General features: G+C 48.1%; 1 protein-coding gene and 1 non-coding gene across 2 annotated transcripts; one reads left to right on the top strand and one right to left on the bottom strand.

The window, feature by feature from the left end:
- Positions 1-2,768: 2,768 nt before the first annotated feature.
- LOC114080960 (U6 spliceosomal RNA) lies at positions 2,769-2,875 on the bottom strand. Its single transcript, XR_003580681.1, has one exon. It is a non-coding gene; the product is annotated as a U6 spliceosomal RNA (small nuclear RNA).
- An 8,728-nt stretch (positions 2,876-11,603) lies between these two features.
- Positions 11,604-12,662, top strand: Gjd3 (gap junction protein delta 3). Its single transcript, XM_027922524.2, has one exon. The coding sequence runs from the start codon at positions 11,769-11,771 to the stop codon at positions 12,654-12,656; it is 888 nt and encodes a 295-aa protein (XP_027778325.1). The 5' UTR covers positions 11,604-11,768; the 3' UTR covers positions 12,657-12,662.
- Positions 12,663-13,208: the final 546 nt, after the last annotated feature.

Below are 13,208 nucleotides of genomic sequence, written 5' to 3' on the forward strand. Positions count from 1 at the left end.
CAAAAGATATGTCTGCCGAAAACCAAAAAATATTTAAAAAAAAAATTATCTCTCTCTAAAAATAAAATTGCAGTGCTTAATAAACTTAGATCATTTAGACCTTTTCTAGAATGTATTTTTTTTCCTATGCATATGAGAAATGGCTTAGATAAATTAATACAAATTACAAAGGGAGAAATGAGATTTTAAAATTGCATTAGTGGATAAATGATTCAGTAATCAACTTAGTAAGCCTTTTTTCTTTTTCTTTTTTCTTTTTTGGTACTGGATATTGAACCCAGGAGCATTTCTTTACCACTAAGCCCCAGTCTTTTTAGTTTTTGTTTTTTGAGTCGGGGTCTTGCTAAATTACTGAGTGCTTCACCAAATTGTTGCAGCTGGCCTTGAACTCAATTCCCCCAAGTAGCTAGAATTCAGGCACGGGCCACTGTCCAACATCTCCCCCTGTTACTGCTACAGTGGATTTTTAAAAGTGGTTTTCAACCATTTTTCCTCAAAATGCAATCAAGTTTTGTTTTTTATTTTTTGGTGGTATTGGGGACTGAACTCAGGGCCCCACTCTTTTAGTACTCTACCATTGAACTACATTCCCAACCCTTTAAAACAGTTGTCCAGGCTGGGCTTGAATTCACAGTCCTCCTGCCTCAACCTCCCAGGTAGAGATTACAGATGCGTACCATTGTGTTCAGCTAGAAAAATGTTTAGTTAACTTTTTCTAGAGTGATGTATAGGGCTGAGCTGTGGCTCGGTGATAGAGCCCTGGCCTAGCATGCACCAGATCCCAGCACCATCAAAAAGAAAAAAAGAATATGGGGGGCGGGCGGTGCTGGGGTTGTGGCTCAGCAGTAGAGTGCTCGCCTGGCGCGTGTGAGACCCTAGGTTCCATCCTCCGCACCACATAAAAATAAAACAAAGGAATTGTGTCCATCTACAACTAAAAAAAAAATTTTAAATATATTTTAAAAAGAAGATAATCTGTTCTTGCTTATTCAGAATCCTTAGTAATTCTACTTTGGAAAATTCTATAAAAATTCGAATTTTGTTTAATGTCAGGCGTGGTGGTGCACGCCTGTAATCCCAGTTATTTGGGAGGCTGAGGCAGAAGGATTCTAGGCCATCCTGGGCAACTTGTTGAGACCCTAACTTAAAATAAAATTTAAAAGGGCTGGGAATGTAGCTCAGTGGTAAAGCACCATGGATTCCATCCCCAGTACTGCCATTTTTTTTATTTTATTTAAAATAAAAGTAACATGGATTATAGTTCTAACATAATGAACTGGAATCACATCAGGAATTGATCACAGATGTTTTTCTTTCATTCATATGCAGTGAGATGCATTTGCAAATCCAAGCAGAATTTTTACAACATGGAAAAATGAACTGAACTGACACTTCTCCAAAGAAGAACAAATAATTATATGTGTATGAAAAAAATGTTCTACCATGTTAGCCATCAGGGAAATGCAAATCAAAACTACATTGAGGGGCTGGGGTTGTGGCTCAGTGGTGGGGTGCTTGCCTCACGTGTGTGAATCACTGGGTTCAATTCTCAGCACTGCATATAAATAAATGAATAAAATAAAGGTCCGTCAACATTAAAAAAATTAAAAAAAAAAAAAAAACTACATTGAGATTCCATCTGACCCCAGACAGAATGTCTATTATCAAGAATACAAAAAAAAAAAACAGCCAGGTGTGGTGGCTCATGCCTGTAATCCCAGCAGCTCAGGAGGCTGAGGCAGGAGGATCACAAATTCAAACCCAGCCTCAGCAAAAGTGAGGCACTAAGCAACTCAGTGAGACCCTGTCTCTAAATAAAATACAAAAAAAGGGCCGGGAATGTGGCTCAGTGGTGAGTGCCCCTGAGTTCAATCTCCACTACCAAAAAAAAAAAAAAGTACAAAAAACAAGCTGGGCACAGTGGTGCACATCTGTAATCCCAGTAGCTCGGCAGGAGGATTGCGAGTTCAAAGCCAGCCTAAGCAATTTAGCAAGACTCTAAGAAACTTTAGCAAGACCCTGTCTCTAAATAAAATATTTTAAAAAGGTTTGGGGGGCTGGGGATGTGGCTCAAGTGGTAATGTGCTCACCTGGCATGCGCGCGGCGCTGGGTTCGATTCTCAGTACCACATAAAAATAAAATAAAGATGTTGTGTCCACTGAGAACTAAAAAATAAATATTAAAAAATTCTCTCTCTCTTAAAAAAAAAAAAAAGGTCTGGGGATGTGGCTCAGGAATTAAACACCCCTGGGTTAGATCCCCAGCCCCCAAAACAATGCCAGGCATAGTGATACATGCCTGTAATCACAGTGACTGGGGAGGCTGAAGCAGAAGGATTTCAAGTTCAAAACTAGCCTCAACAACTTAGCAAGGCCCTGTCTCAAATTTTTAAAAATTTTCAAAAAGTCTGGGGATGTCTCTCAGTGGGGGATCACTCCTGTATTCAATCCTGGGTACAGGGGATCCAGATGCTGCAAGGATTTGGGGTGAGGGGCAAGGAACCTTTATACTTTATGTCACAGAATAATCATGCCATCTTTTTTTCAGATCAAAAGTTGGTTTCTAACCTTTCATTGCTTAACAGTCACATGGTATAATTCCACTCAACATGCCACTTAAAGGGTAAACAGCAGCCACGCACTCATCAGTGGCACAGAGTTGTACTTTTACATTCTTACACACTGGGAGCTGAGAGCCTAGAATTCTCCATACACTTACATTGTCATATATCATTTATTCATTTTTTAAACAAAATTCTGCATTTTTTAAAAATATGGAACACTTCATGAATTGGCATGTCATCCTCTCTAAGGGGCTGTGCTAATCTTCTCTGTCTTGTTCCAATTTTAGCATATGTGCTGCCGAAGCGAGCACTTGTCATCACATTTTAAAAGCCAACTTGTGTAGTTTGTTTACAGCACAGCGGTACTAACGGTAAACACATCTCATAAGTGAATGGACAAAGAAAATGTGGAATATGTTCACAATATCCACTCATTTCAAGAGTGGAGTTGAGTGAACTTTACCACTGAGCTACATGCCCAGCCCTTTACTTTTTCTTTTCTTTTTTTTTTTTTTTTCTGGTGTGGTGCTGGGAATCCAACCCAGGCATTATACATGCTAGGCAAGCACTCTACCACTGATCCACATTCCCAATCCTTAATTCTTTTTTAATTTATTTTTTAGTTTTAGGTGGACACAATATCTTTATTTTACATTTATGTGGTGCTAAGGATTTAACCCAGTGCCTCGTGCATGCTAGGTGAGCACTCTACCAATGAGCCACCCCCCAGTCCCCAGTCCTTAATTTTTAATTTGGAATAGAGTCTTGATAAATTGCTAAACTTGAGATCCTCCTGCCTCAGCCTCCCAAGTAGCTGGGATTACAGGCAGGTATACTCCACCCAGCCCTGTCTCAATCTTGACTTTTTTTTTCTTTGTATTGGCATTGAACCCAGGGGAACTTAATGACTGAGCCACACCCCCTCACCTTTTTTATTTTTTATTTCAAGACAGGGTCTTTCTAAATTGCTTAGGGCCTGATGAAATTGCTGAGGCTGGCCTGGAACTTGCAATCCTCCTGCCTCAGCCTCCAAGTCGCTGGCATTACAGGCATGCATTACTATGCCTGGCCCATATTGTAAAATTTTAAAGACTTTGCAATTCCACAGTTGTAAAATTAGTTTATTAGGTTTGCAAGAGTTGTTTTAATATGTAGGAAGATATTACTTGTGATGGTGGTCAGTCACATCAGGCAATTTAGTAATTTTTTAGAAGTGTCTAAAAAATTCATCAATTAGGTTTATAATTATTATTTATAACTTAGGCAAGTTTAGATCATTAAAATTATAATTAGAAATTAAGAAATAAGTGAGCCGGATGTGGTGGCACATGCCTGTAATCCCAGTGGTTTAGGAGGCTGAGACAGGAGGATGGTGAGTTCAAAGCCAGCTTCAGCCAAAGTGAGGCGCTAAGCAACTCAGTGAGACCCTGTCTCTAAATAAAATACAAAATAGGGTTGGGGTATGGCGCAGTGGTCGACTGCCCCTGAATTCAATCCCCAGTACTCCCTTCAAAAAATAAAAGAATTAAAGAAGGAATAAGTGAAAAGTATTATTCTTATTTTATACCTTAATTACTAAGTGTATAACCAGAATGACACATTGTATAAATTGAACTTGAAGGCTGTGTTAGTCAACTTGCCATTGATGTGACAAAAAAAACCTGAGATAAACAACTTAAATCCCGCAACTTGGAAGGCTGAGGCAGGAAGATTGTAAGTTACAGGCCAGCCTCAGCAACTTAGTGAGACCCTATCTCAAAATACAAAGAGGAGGGGCTGGGATTGTGGCTCAGCGGTAGATCGCTCATGTAGCACGTGTGAGGCCCTGGGTTCGATCCTCAGCACCACATAAATTAATAAAATAAATGCAATAAAGATATTGTGTCCAGTTACAACTGAAAAATAAATATTTTTAAAAAATACAAAGAGGAAAAAAAAAATGAGGATATGGCTTAGTGGTTAAACATCACTAGGTTCAATTGCCAGTACCTGAAAAAACAAAAAAGAGGAAAGATTTATTTTGGTTCACAGTTTCAGAGGTTTCATTCTATAGTCACTTGGCCCAGTCACTTTGGACCTGTAGCAAGGCAGAGCGTGTGGTAGGGGAAACTGCTCACCTTGGAGCAGATACAAAGAAAGTGAGAGGGAGGGGCCAATATTTCCTTCAAGGCCACACCCCCATGACCTACCTTCCTTCCACTAGGTTCCACCTCCCAAAGACTTCACTACTTGCCCAACAGCACCATAGCCTGTTGACCAAGCTTTGCACACAAGGCCAGATGCGGTGGCACACTGCCTGTAATCTCAGTGACTCTGGAGCCTGAGGCAGGAGGATCACAAGTTTGAGCACAGAAGTCCTTATCCTGAATTACAAACTCAAACTGTTAGGACAAGCCAAACTACTTTATTTTGTAAAGAACTGGAGAGAAGCAGATGATAAAGGGGGATAAGAGGACCAGCGTGGATGTGAGGGGAAGAGGAGGAGGGTGGAAGAGAAGAAGGGGGAGGAAAGAGCTATCTAGAGGAGTGGAGAGAGACTCAGATGAGGATGACAGTCTTACTCTGTGTTTTCACTTCCCCATCAGAGACTTTCAGTACAGATCAACACTGCTTTTTTCTCTTAAATCGATTTTATTGAAGTATAATTTACATACACAAAATACAGCCATTCTAATTGTACAGATTGACATTTGGCACACATATATCCTGTGTAATCACCATCACAATGAAGATATAAAATCTTTCCATCACCCCAAAACATGTGTCTTCTCAACTCCTGGCCCCAAACACTGACCCGACTTCCACCAATAGAGGTTACTTTTACCTATTCTAGAATTTCATATGAATAGAATCACACAATATGATCACTTTTATCTCAGACTTCTTCCATTTAGCAGAGTGGTTTTTTTAAATTCATCCCTTTTACATGTATTAATAGTGCCTTTGTGTGTGTGTGTGTGTGTGTGTGTGTGTGTGTGTGTGGTGCTGGGGGGATTGAACCCAGAGCCTTGTGCATGAGAGGCAAGGTCTCTACCAACTGAGCTACATTCCCAGCCCTAATAGTGTCTTTTTCATGTTATTGCTAAATGTGATTCCACTGCATAGATTTGTTTATCCGTTCACCTGCTGACAGACATTTGGGTTGTTTCCAGCTTGGGCCTATTATGAATAAAGTTGCTCTGATCACTAGAATACATATCCTTTTTAGACATACTTTTTTCATGTCTCTTGGGTAAATACCTAGGAATGGAATCTTTGACTCATATGTTAAGTGTACATTTAATCCTTTTTTTTTCTTCTTTTAATTGGGGATCAAACCCAAGAGGATTCTACCTCTGAACTACATCTCAGCCCTTTCTCTAAATTTTATTTTGAGACAGGGTATCACTACGTTGCCCAGGCTGATCTTGAACTTGCAGTCCTCCTGCCTTCATCTTCCTAGTCGCTGGGAATACAGGTGTTTGCCACTGATCCAGGCAAGTGTATGTTTAACTTTATAAGAAGCTGAGGAACTGCTTTTCAAAGCCAGCTTTGTATCATTTTTGTATCCCTCCCCCGACGGCCACTTAAATTTTTCCTCTATACTTTCAGGGGTCAGATTTGCATTTCTTTTGAGTCAGACGGTATATTCACCGGCCTCAAGGAGTCCCCAGTACATCCTGGTGAGTGTCAAAAGAAATACCAATAAATGTTACTTTAGCTGGACGAAAAGAGGTTCTATCTACAGTGATCTTGTCTTCTGCACCCAGTAATCTGATTCTAAGACCTGTTCTAAGCGGAGTTCTTTGGGCACAGGAGAACTGCTTTTAGGGAGGGAGTCACCTATGGTCAGCCAGTCAATTGATCTGAAGGTGACCTGATGGAAATCCCACACTGCATCATTCTCCTTGAGAACTGCTGGAAGGGAAGAAATCTTGGAGACCTCTCTCAACACCACTCCAGGTCTAAAATCATGAGGCTGGGGTGACAGATAGGGATCAGGACCCCTGGCTACAGGCCAGGGATTGTGATTGCTTATATGTCTTGACATTCACAAACGGGCCATGTAAGGCTGTATGGAGGGAAAAGGACTTTGAAAGATGCTTCTTAAAAGACTCAAACCTGGGGCTTGGGTTGTAGCTCAGTGGTAGAGTGCTCGCCTAGTATGCAGGAGGCCCTGGACTCGATCCTCAGCACCACATAAATGTAAAATAAAGATATTGTGTTCACCTAAAACTAAAGAATAAATATTAAAAAAAAAAAAAAAGACTCAGGCCTTTCCCCACTCCTAATCTCAGAGCAGTTTCTCTCACCTGTCAGTTCTTTTGGGGCTTTCAAGGAAAGGAAGAGAGCGACTCCCAAGCCTCTTAGCCAGTCAGATGAGCCAATGCAGGACCCACCCTGGAGTGAGTTTGCTATATGTGTAATCTAAAAAATGGGTGAAAAGGAGGAAAAAGATAGGTAGAGGCCTCCTTTTGGAAGGCAGTGACCCCTCTGCCCAAGGATGGGAAAGGATGGAGCTTGGCAGAGGCCCATGAAGAAAGGCCAGAGGTGCAGTCACTTGGAAGGGCCTGGGGACGAGGTGACAAACCAGAGTGAGGAGTTTCCCTCTTCCTCCAGGAGAAACTATACAGGGGCAGCTGGTAGGGACAGGGACTTGGAGAAAACTGAGTGTCCCCGACGCCCCAACTCAGCGTGGAGGATCAATACCAGAAACAGATATATGATAGTGAGGGAGAACAAGTTCCCTTAGAATAAAGACTACATTTCCCAGGCTCCCTTGCGGAAAGGCAGGGCCTAGAGAGCGGTCCTAACCAATGACTTCTCGTAGACAGGTCATGTGGCAGCCCTCGGCCTCTCTGGGAGCCAGAGCGCTGTAGGGAGGGGCTTGGCCCAATCAGCGCGACGCTGCCTGCCCTGTGTGTCTCCCTTCCTGGCGAGAAAGCAGTGTTCTACAGTTCTTGTTGCTCCTACAGCCAAGCCTAGTCTTAAATAACCTTAGAGCCAAAGGAGGAGTCAAGGCTGGAAAAGGAAGCGGGTCCCAGTTGTAGGTAAATCGCAGAGCCCTAGGGGTGGGTTGGGAGCCTGGGGCTGAGCGCTGGGGAAAAGAGGGAGGTTGCAGAAGTACCTGGTGAAGTAGCCCAGAACCAACCACCTGCGCACATTGCCCACTCCCTGTCTTTCCCTGCCCAGGCTTTTGGCACATGGCCCCCTGAGCCAGAGAGGACTCCTGCCCATGGTCTGCCCTCAACCACAGGGGTTCTCTGATTCCTCTCTGCCCCGCATTGCACATTCTGAGTATAGACCTGAGACTGAGTTGGCCACTTAAGTGGAGCACAAGCTCTAGAGACCAGAGTGAGTAGTTGTAGGTGGGACCCAAGATACAGATCTGCATCCTCCCCAACCCTCCCACTCCACTTCATCCATTTGCCCACCCAATAGATACTACGGAACTTCCACCAGTGTTTAAGTGCTGGGGATTGGACAGGGAAGAAAACCAAAAAGCCTGCAGTCATGGAGCCTACGTGCCAATGTGGGCGGCCGGGGTAGATGCTGAACAGGATAAATAAGAAAAACATAAAGTATGTTATGTAGTGATCAGTGCAAAGGAAATAAAGCTGAGAAGGGGTAGGAAGTAGGGGGTGACATTCAGGTAGGGCCACTAGGGAAAGCCTCACTCACTAAAACGCAGCTTTCCTGTGAAGATGTTTTTTGCTGCAGTAGGTAGCAAACCTAGGGCCTTCTGCTAACAAGTGTTCTACCACTGAGCATTCCATCTCCAGTCCTTATTAATTTTTACTTTTTGTTGGGGTGGGGGTTACCAGGGATTGAACCCGAGGCACTCGACCACTGAGCCACTCCCCAGCCCTATTTTGTATTTTATTTAGAGACAGGGTCTCACTGAGTTGTTTAGCACCTGGCTGTTGCTGAGGCTGGCTTTGAACTCATGATCCTCCTGCCTCAGCCTCCCCAGCTGCTGGGATTATAGACCTGCACCACCATGTCTGGCTCTTTTTATTCTATTTTAAGACAATATCTTGGCCTGGTTGCTCATGCCTGCAATCCCAGCAACTCAGTAGGCAGAGGCAGGAGAATCCCAAGTTCATGGCCAGCCTGAGCAATTTAGCAAAACCTTATCTCAAAAGTAAAAAAACATAAAAAGGGCTGGGGATGTGACTCAGTGGTAGGGTGTTCCTGGGATCAGTCCCTCCCTTGGGGAAAAAAAAATTGACAGGGTCTCACTAAGATGTTGAGGCTGGCCTTGAATTTGGGATCCTCCTGCCTCACCCTCCTAAATAGCTGGGATTACAGGCATGCACCATGGTGTCCGGCTCGGTATAGACTTTAAAATATTGAAAGGGTGTAGGAGAAGAAAATACACTTATGTCTTGCTATGGCATGGTATTAACTTGATAAGTACAAACATGTGCGTGCTGCATTATGTGTGCCCCTTTGTGACTAATGAAGGAAGTGTCTCCACATCCCAGCAGACCAGGGTGAAGTGTCTGGAACAGACTGGAGCAGGGCAGGAAGGGCTGTATTCGTCTTCAAGCAGGGCCAAGAGGGACCAGTGCTCTGGGCATCGTCAGCGACACCTCTCCCAGCCCAGACAGCGCTATCTGAGAAGGAGGATGGGCCCTGGAGATTATAGCGTCTCCTATGTCTGGCCCTGTGACTTTGGGGGCCAGGGAACACTGCAGGATGACCACGGGCTCTCTACCCCCCCCCTCCCGTGCACACTTCAGCCCCTTTCTACTCCCTTTGCACTCCTGCCAGACAGGGTCTGTTGGGGTTTTTTCCAGGCTGGGCCACAGGGATGGGGCAGGGACCATCCTGGACAGTCAGAAGAGATGAGGCGTGACCCTGAACTCCTGTGGTTGAGGACAGGGCAATGGGCGCAACTTTGCCGAGGACAGATGGAGAATGGGGAGGGGGAGGTCAGCAGTGCCCCCTCCACACATCCTGTTTTCAGAATGTGAGACCCTATCACATGCTCTTCCCTTTGGACTTCATCCAGGGCAGCACCCCCCACCCAGGACCACTCCCAAGGCACCCCTGCAGGAGGGTGGGAGGTTCCCCCGGCACACCCATGCAGGGCTTAACCTAAGTTTTTCCAGGCTGGGCTGGGCCCCTGAGCCAGTGGGGGTGAAGGGCACATTTCCCACCCCTTCCTGAAAGCAGACCAGGGGGTCCCTATCAGCAAATGGAAAACCATGCAGGTCCCTGTGGCTGACTGAAAGAAGAAATGTCACGTGGCAGGCTCTGGGACATCACCTGGGAATCCCAGCCAGGTCAGAGGAAAGACAGGCTTAAGAACCAGTCAGGCAGAGTGTGAGGCCAGGATTTGCTGTGGCATGACTGGTGGCATGACTGCAGGCAAGTAGCTTAGACCCTCTGAGTCTCAGTTTCCCTGGCTGTAAAGAGTGCCCTCCTGCCAGGGTTGGTAGGAGGACTGAATGAGCAAATGGGTGTGTCCAGGCTCCAGGCCCTGTCCAGCAAGTGAGCAGGGGCAGTGTGCTAGCTGGAGACTCCTAGGACTCCCTAGCTGCTCAGGCCCCCATCAGTCATCCCAACTCCCCTCTCCAATGAGACAGCCTCTCCTGCCACCTACAACAGTAGGAGACCATTGATTCAGAGCCTCCTGATGGACGAAAAAGGCTTATAATGTAACATGGTCAACATAATAAATCTGGAAATTACGGAAACGCAGAAAGGAAGCCAAAGCCTTTGTTTAACTACCAAAGCCAGTCACTCTGGATACCTTGATGTTGTTCCACATGACATTTCCAAGCACAGGGTTTTTGGTTTTCTATAACATGGCTGAGACCTGAGCATTAAGATGTTGAGCCAGACCAAACTTGGGGGTCAGCTGGCCCAGCTTCCTTGGATGGAGATCCTGGCCCAAAAGAGTGGACTGACTTATCCAGGTCAAGAAGTGGCAGAGCTGGAACCAGAAACCATTAGATGTGTGTTGCCTCCTAAACACCAATAAGAACCTCCTCCTGGCACCAAAGACCACCTTCAAAAGGAACATTTATAGCAGATCTAGGCATCCAGTTGGGGGCTGGGGGCGTCTGTTGAGGAAGAGCTTCCATGAACCCCTTGGCTCCTTCAATATAAGATGTGGCTCTGACTAACCCTATGCCTTTCTGCAGATGGAAACCCAGCTAGGGGATGAGGGAGAGGTGGAAAGGGAGGGCTGGCAGAGCCCAGCAAGGGGTGTGGCCTTGGATCTGTTCCCAGGGTGGAGCCAGCCATCAGGGTCACCCTGTCCCTTTAAGAGAAGGGGGAGAGCTAGCCCCTCTCAGCCATCCTGTCCTGTCATCCATCCCAGCCAAATCCGAAAGGGAAAATGAAAGAGGGACCAGGAGGAACAGGTCCCAGCTGTCTCCCAAGGTCCTGCTCTTGGCTCTAACACCTCAACCCCAACCCCTGGTGAGTGGGTCAGCTGTGGGTCTGGGGGCACCAAGGGGCTGTGGGGGACCCTTAGGACTGTGTGTCAGGGAGGTTCTCTGGAGATTCTGTAGGATGGATGCCTGGCAGGAGGCGGGAGGAGGCTGGGCCGCATTCCCACCACCGTGCTAGGAATGGGCAACAACACCCAGAACAGGGATCCTGAAGAGTCGCAGGAGTGGCGGCTGCTTTTGTATTAGCCCCTTGATCCCACCAGGCGTTCACTGCGGTTCCCAGAACAAGAGGAATGGTGGGCAGGGAAAGAAGAAGGTTTCAGTGGCTCTGCCCACTGTTCCCCAACACTCCCAGGAGTCCCAAATGGGGCCTGGCATCCTGGACTCCAGGCATGGCCCCTGCGGATGGCCAGCATTGGTGCATACATGGCCACTGGGCCTCAGCTTCCATAAGTGCAAGTCAAGGGCTGGCCCTGGGCATCTACAGAGTCCCTTCCCCAAAGTCTGAAATCTGGAGGAGTATAAGGGCCAGCTGAGCAGGCCAAGCAGGCCCAAGCAGGCCCTGACTAAACTCCAGGGATGCTGCTCCCCAGCTCAGAAAGAAGAGAACTTAGGGAATCACCTCCTCCATTTAGACCCCTTCATCCTGGGCTCCGCTGTTAACTCACTCACTCCCACAAAACCCTGCTGCACCAGGCTTCTCTGACCCCTGGTGCACTCTGAAGTTAGAGAAAACTGACTCCCACCCCATGGGCGTGGGAGGGGCTGGGGTCCCCATCAGTCCCTGCCTCTTACTATCCTCTGCATCCCCAGCACCATGGGAGAGTGGGCGTTCCTAGGCTCACTGCTGGACGCGGTGCAACTACAATCGCCTCTGGTGGGTCGCCTCTGGTTGGTGGTCATGCTGATCTTCCGCATCCTGGTGCTGGCCACAGTGGGCGGCGCGGTATTCGAGGACGAGCAAGAGGAGTTTGTGTGCAACACCTTGCAGCCGGGTTGTCGCCAGATCTGCTACGACCGCGCCTTCCCAGTCTCCCACTACCGCTTCTGGCTCTTCCACATCCTGCTGCTCTCCGCGCCGCCGGTGCTGTTCGTCATCTACTCCATGCACCAGGCCAGCAAGGAGGCGGGCGGCGCGGAGGGTGCAGCGCCGTGTGCGCGCGGGCGCCCGGAGGGCTCTTGCGCACCCTGCGCCCTGCGCGCTCGCCGCGCGCGCCGCTGCTACCTGCTGAGCGTGGCGCTGCGCCTCCTGGCCGAGCTAGCCTTCCTGGGCGGCCAGGCGCTGCTCTACGGCTTCCGTGTGGCCCCGCACTTCGCGTGCGCCGGCCCGCCCTGCCCGCACACCGTCGATTGCTTCGTGAGCCGGCCCACCGAGAAGACGGTCTTCGTGGTCTTCTACTTCGCCGTGGGGCTGCTATCGGCGCTGCTCAGCGTGGCCGAGCTGGGCCATCTGCTCTGGAAGGGCCGCCCGCGCTCCGGAGAGCGCGACAACCGCTGCAACCGTGCGCACGAGGAGGCGCGGAAGCTGCTCCCGCCGCCGCCGCCGCCGCCGCCGCCCGCTCTGCCATCGCAGCACCCCGACCCAGATCCCTACGCCCCACCCGCCTATGCGCACCCGGCACCGGCTGGTGACAGCGAAGGCGAGGGCGGAAGCGGCCGCAGCAAGGCGTCACTAGCCACTGTCCGCCAGGACCTGACCATCTAGCGGCGGTCCCTGCCCTGTGTGGACGGTGAGATCCCAGGCCGAACCCCACCACCCGGGTCCCTGCCGTAGAAGCAAGAGACTTCCGAAAGGACTGTCGCGGGACCCTGCCTGAGCACGGTGGACTGGCCCAGGGAGGCATAGCACTTAAGGAGTGCGTGCAGGTGCCACTGGCAGCGGCCATTCCGAGGTCGCAGAGAATGAACTAAGGCGGGTCCTTGATGCTCTGATCATGGTCGGAAGGAAGGAGGACAAGGGGACTGAGAAGTGGGAGGGAGGAAGGCAGCTAGTGACCTGGTTGTAGTAGGGACAGAACCAGCTGTGATACCAGCATTCCCAGGCGCTCTCCTTGATCAGAGAGGGGTGACTTCCATGTGGGTTCTTGGTGAGTGTTCGCAAATGAACACATGAATATGCTGTGAGATTTGTGTGCACACGCAAAACCTGTGTGAGCTGTGTGCACCGGGAGCCTGTGAACACCCTGTATGCATGCAGGTGCACACACGTGTACACACACACCCCTCCCAAATGTATTGTGAATACAGGTGCACATAG

Source organism: Marmota flaviventris, chromosome 17 (genome assembly GCF_047511675.1).
Source record: "Marmota flaviventris isolate mMarFla1 chromosome 17, mMarFla1.hap1, whole genome shotgun sequence".
Taxonomy (NCBI): Eukaryota; Metazoa; Chordata; class Mammalia; order Rodentia; family Sciuridae; genus Marmota; species Marmota flaviventris.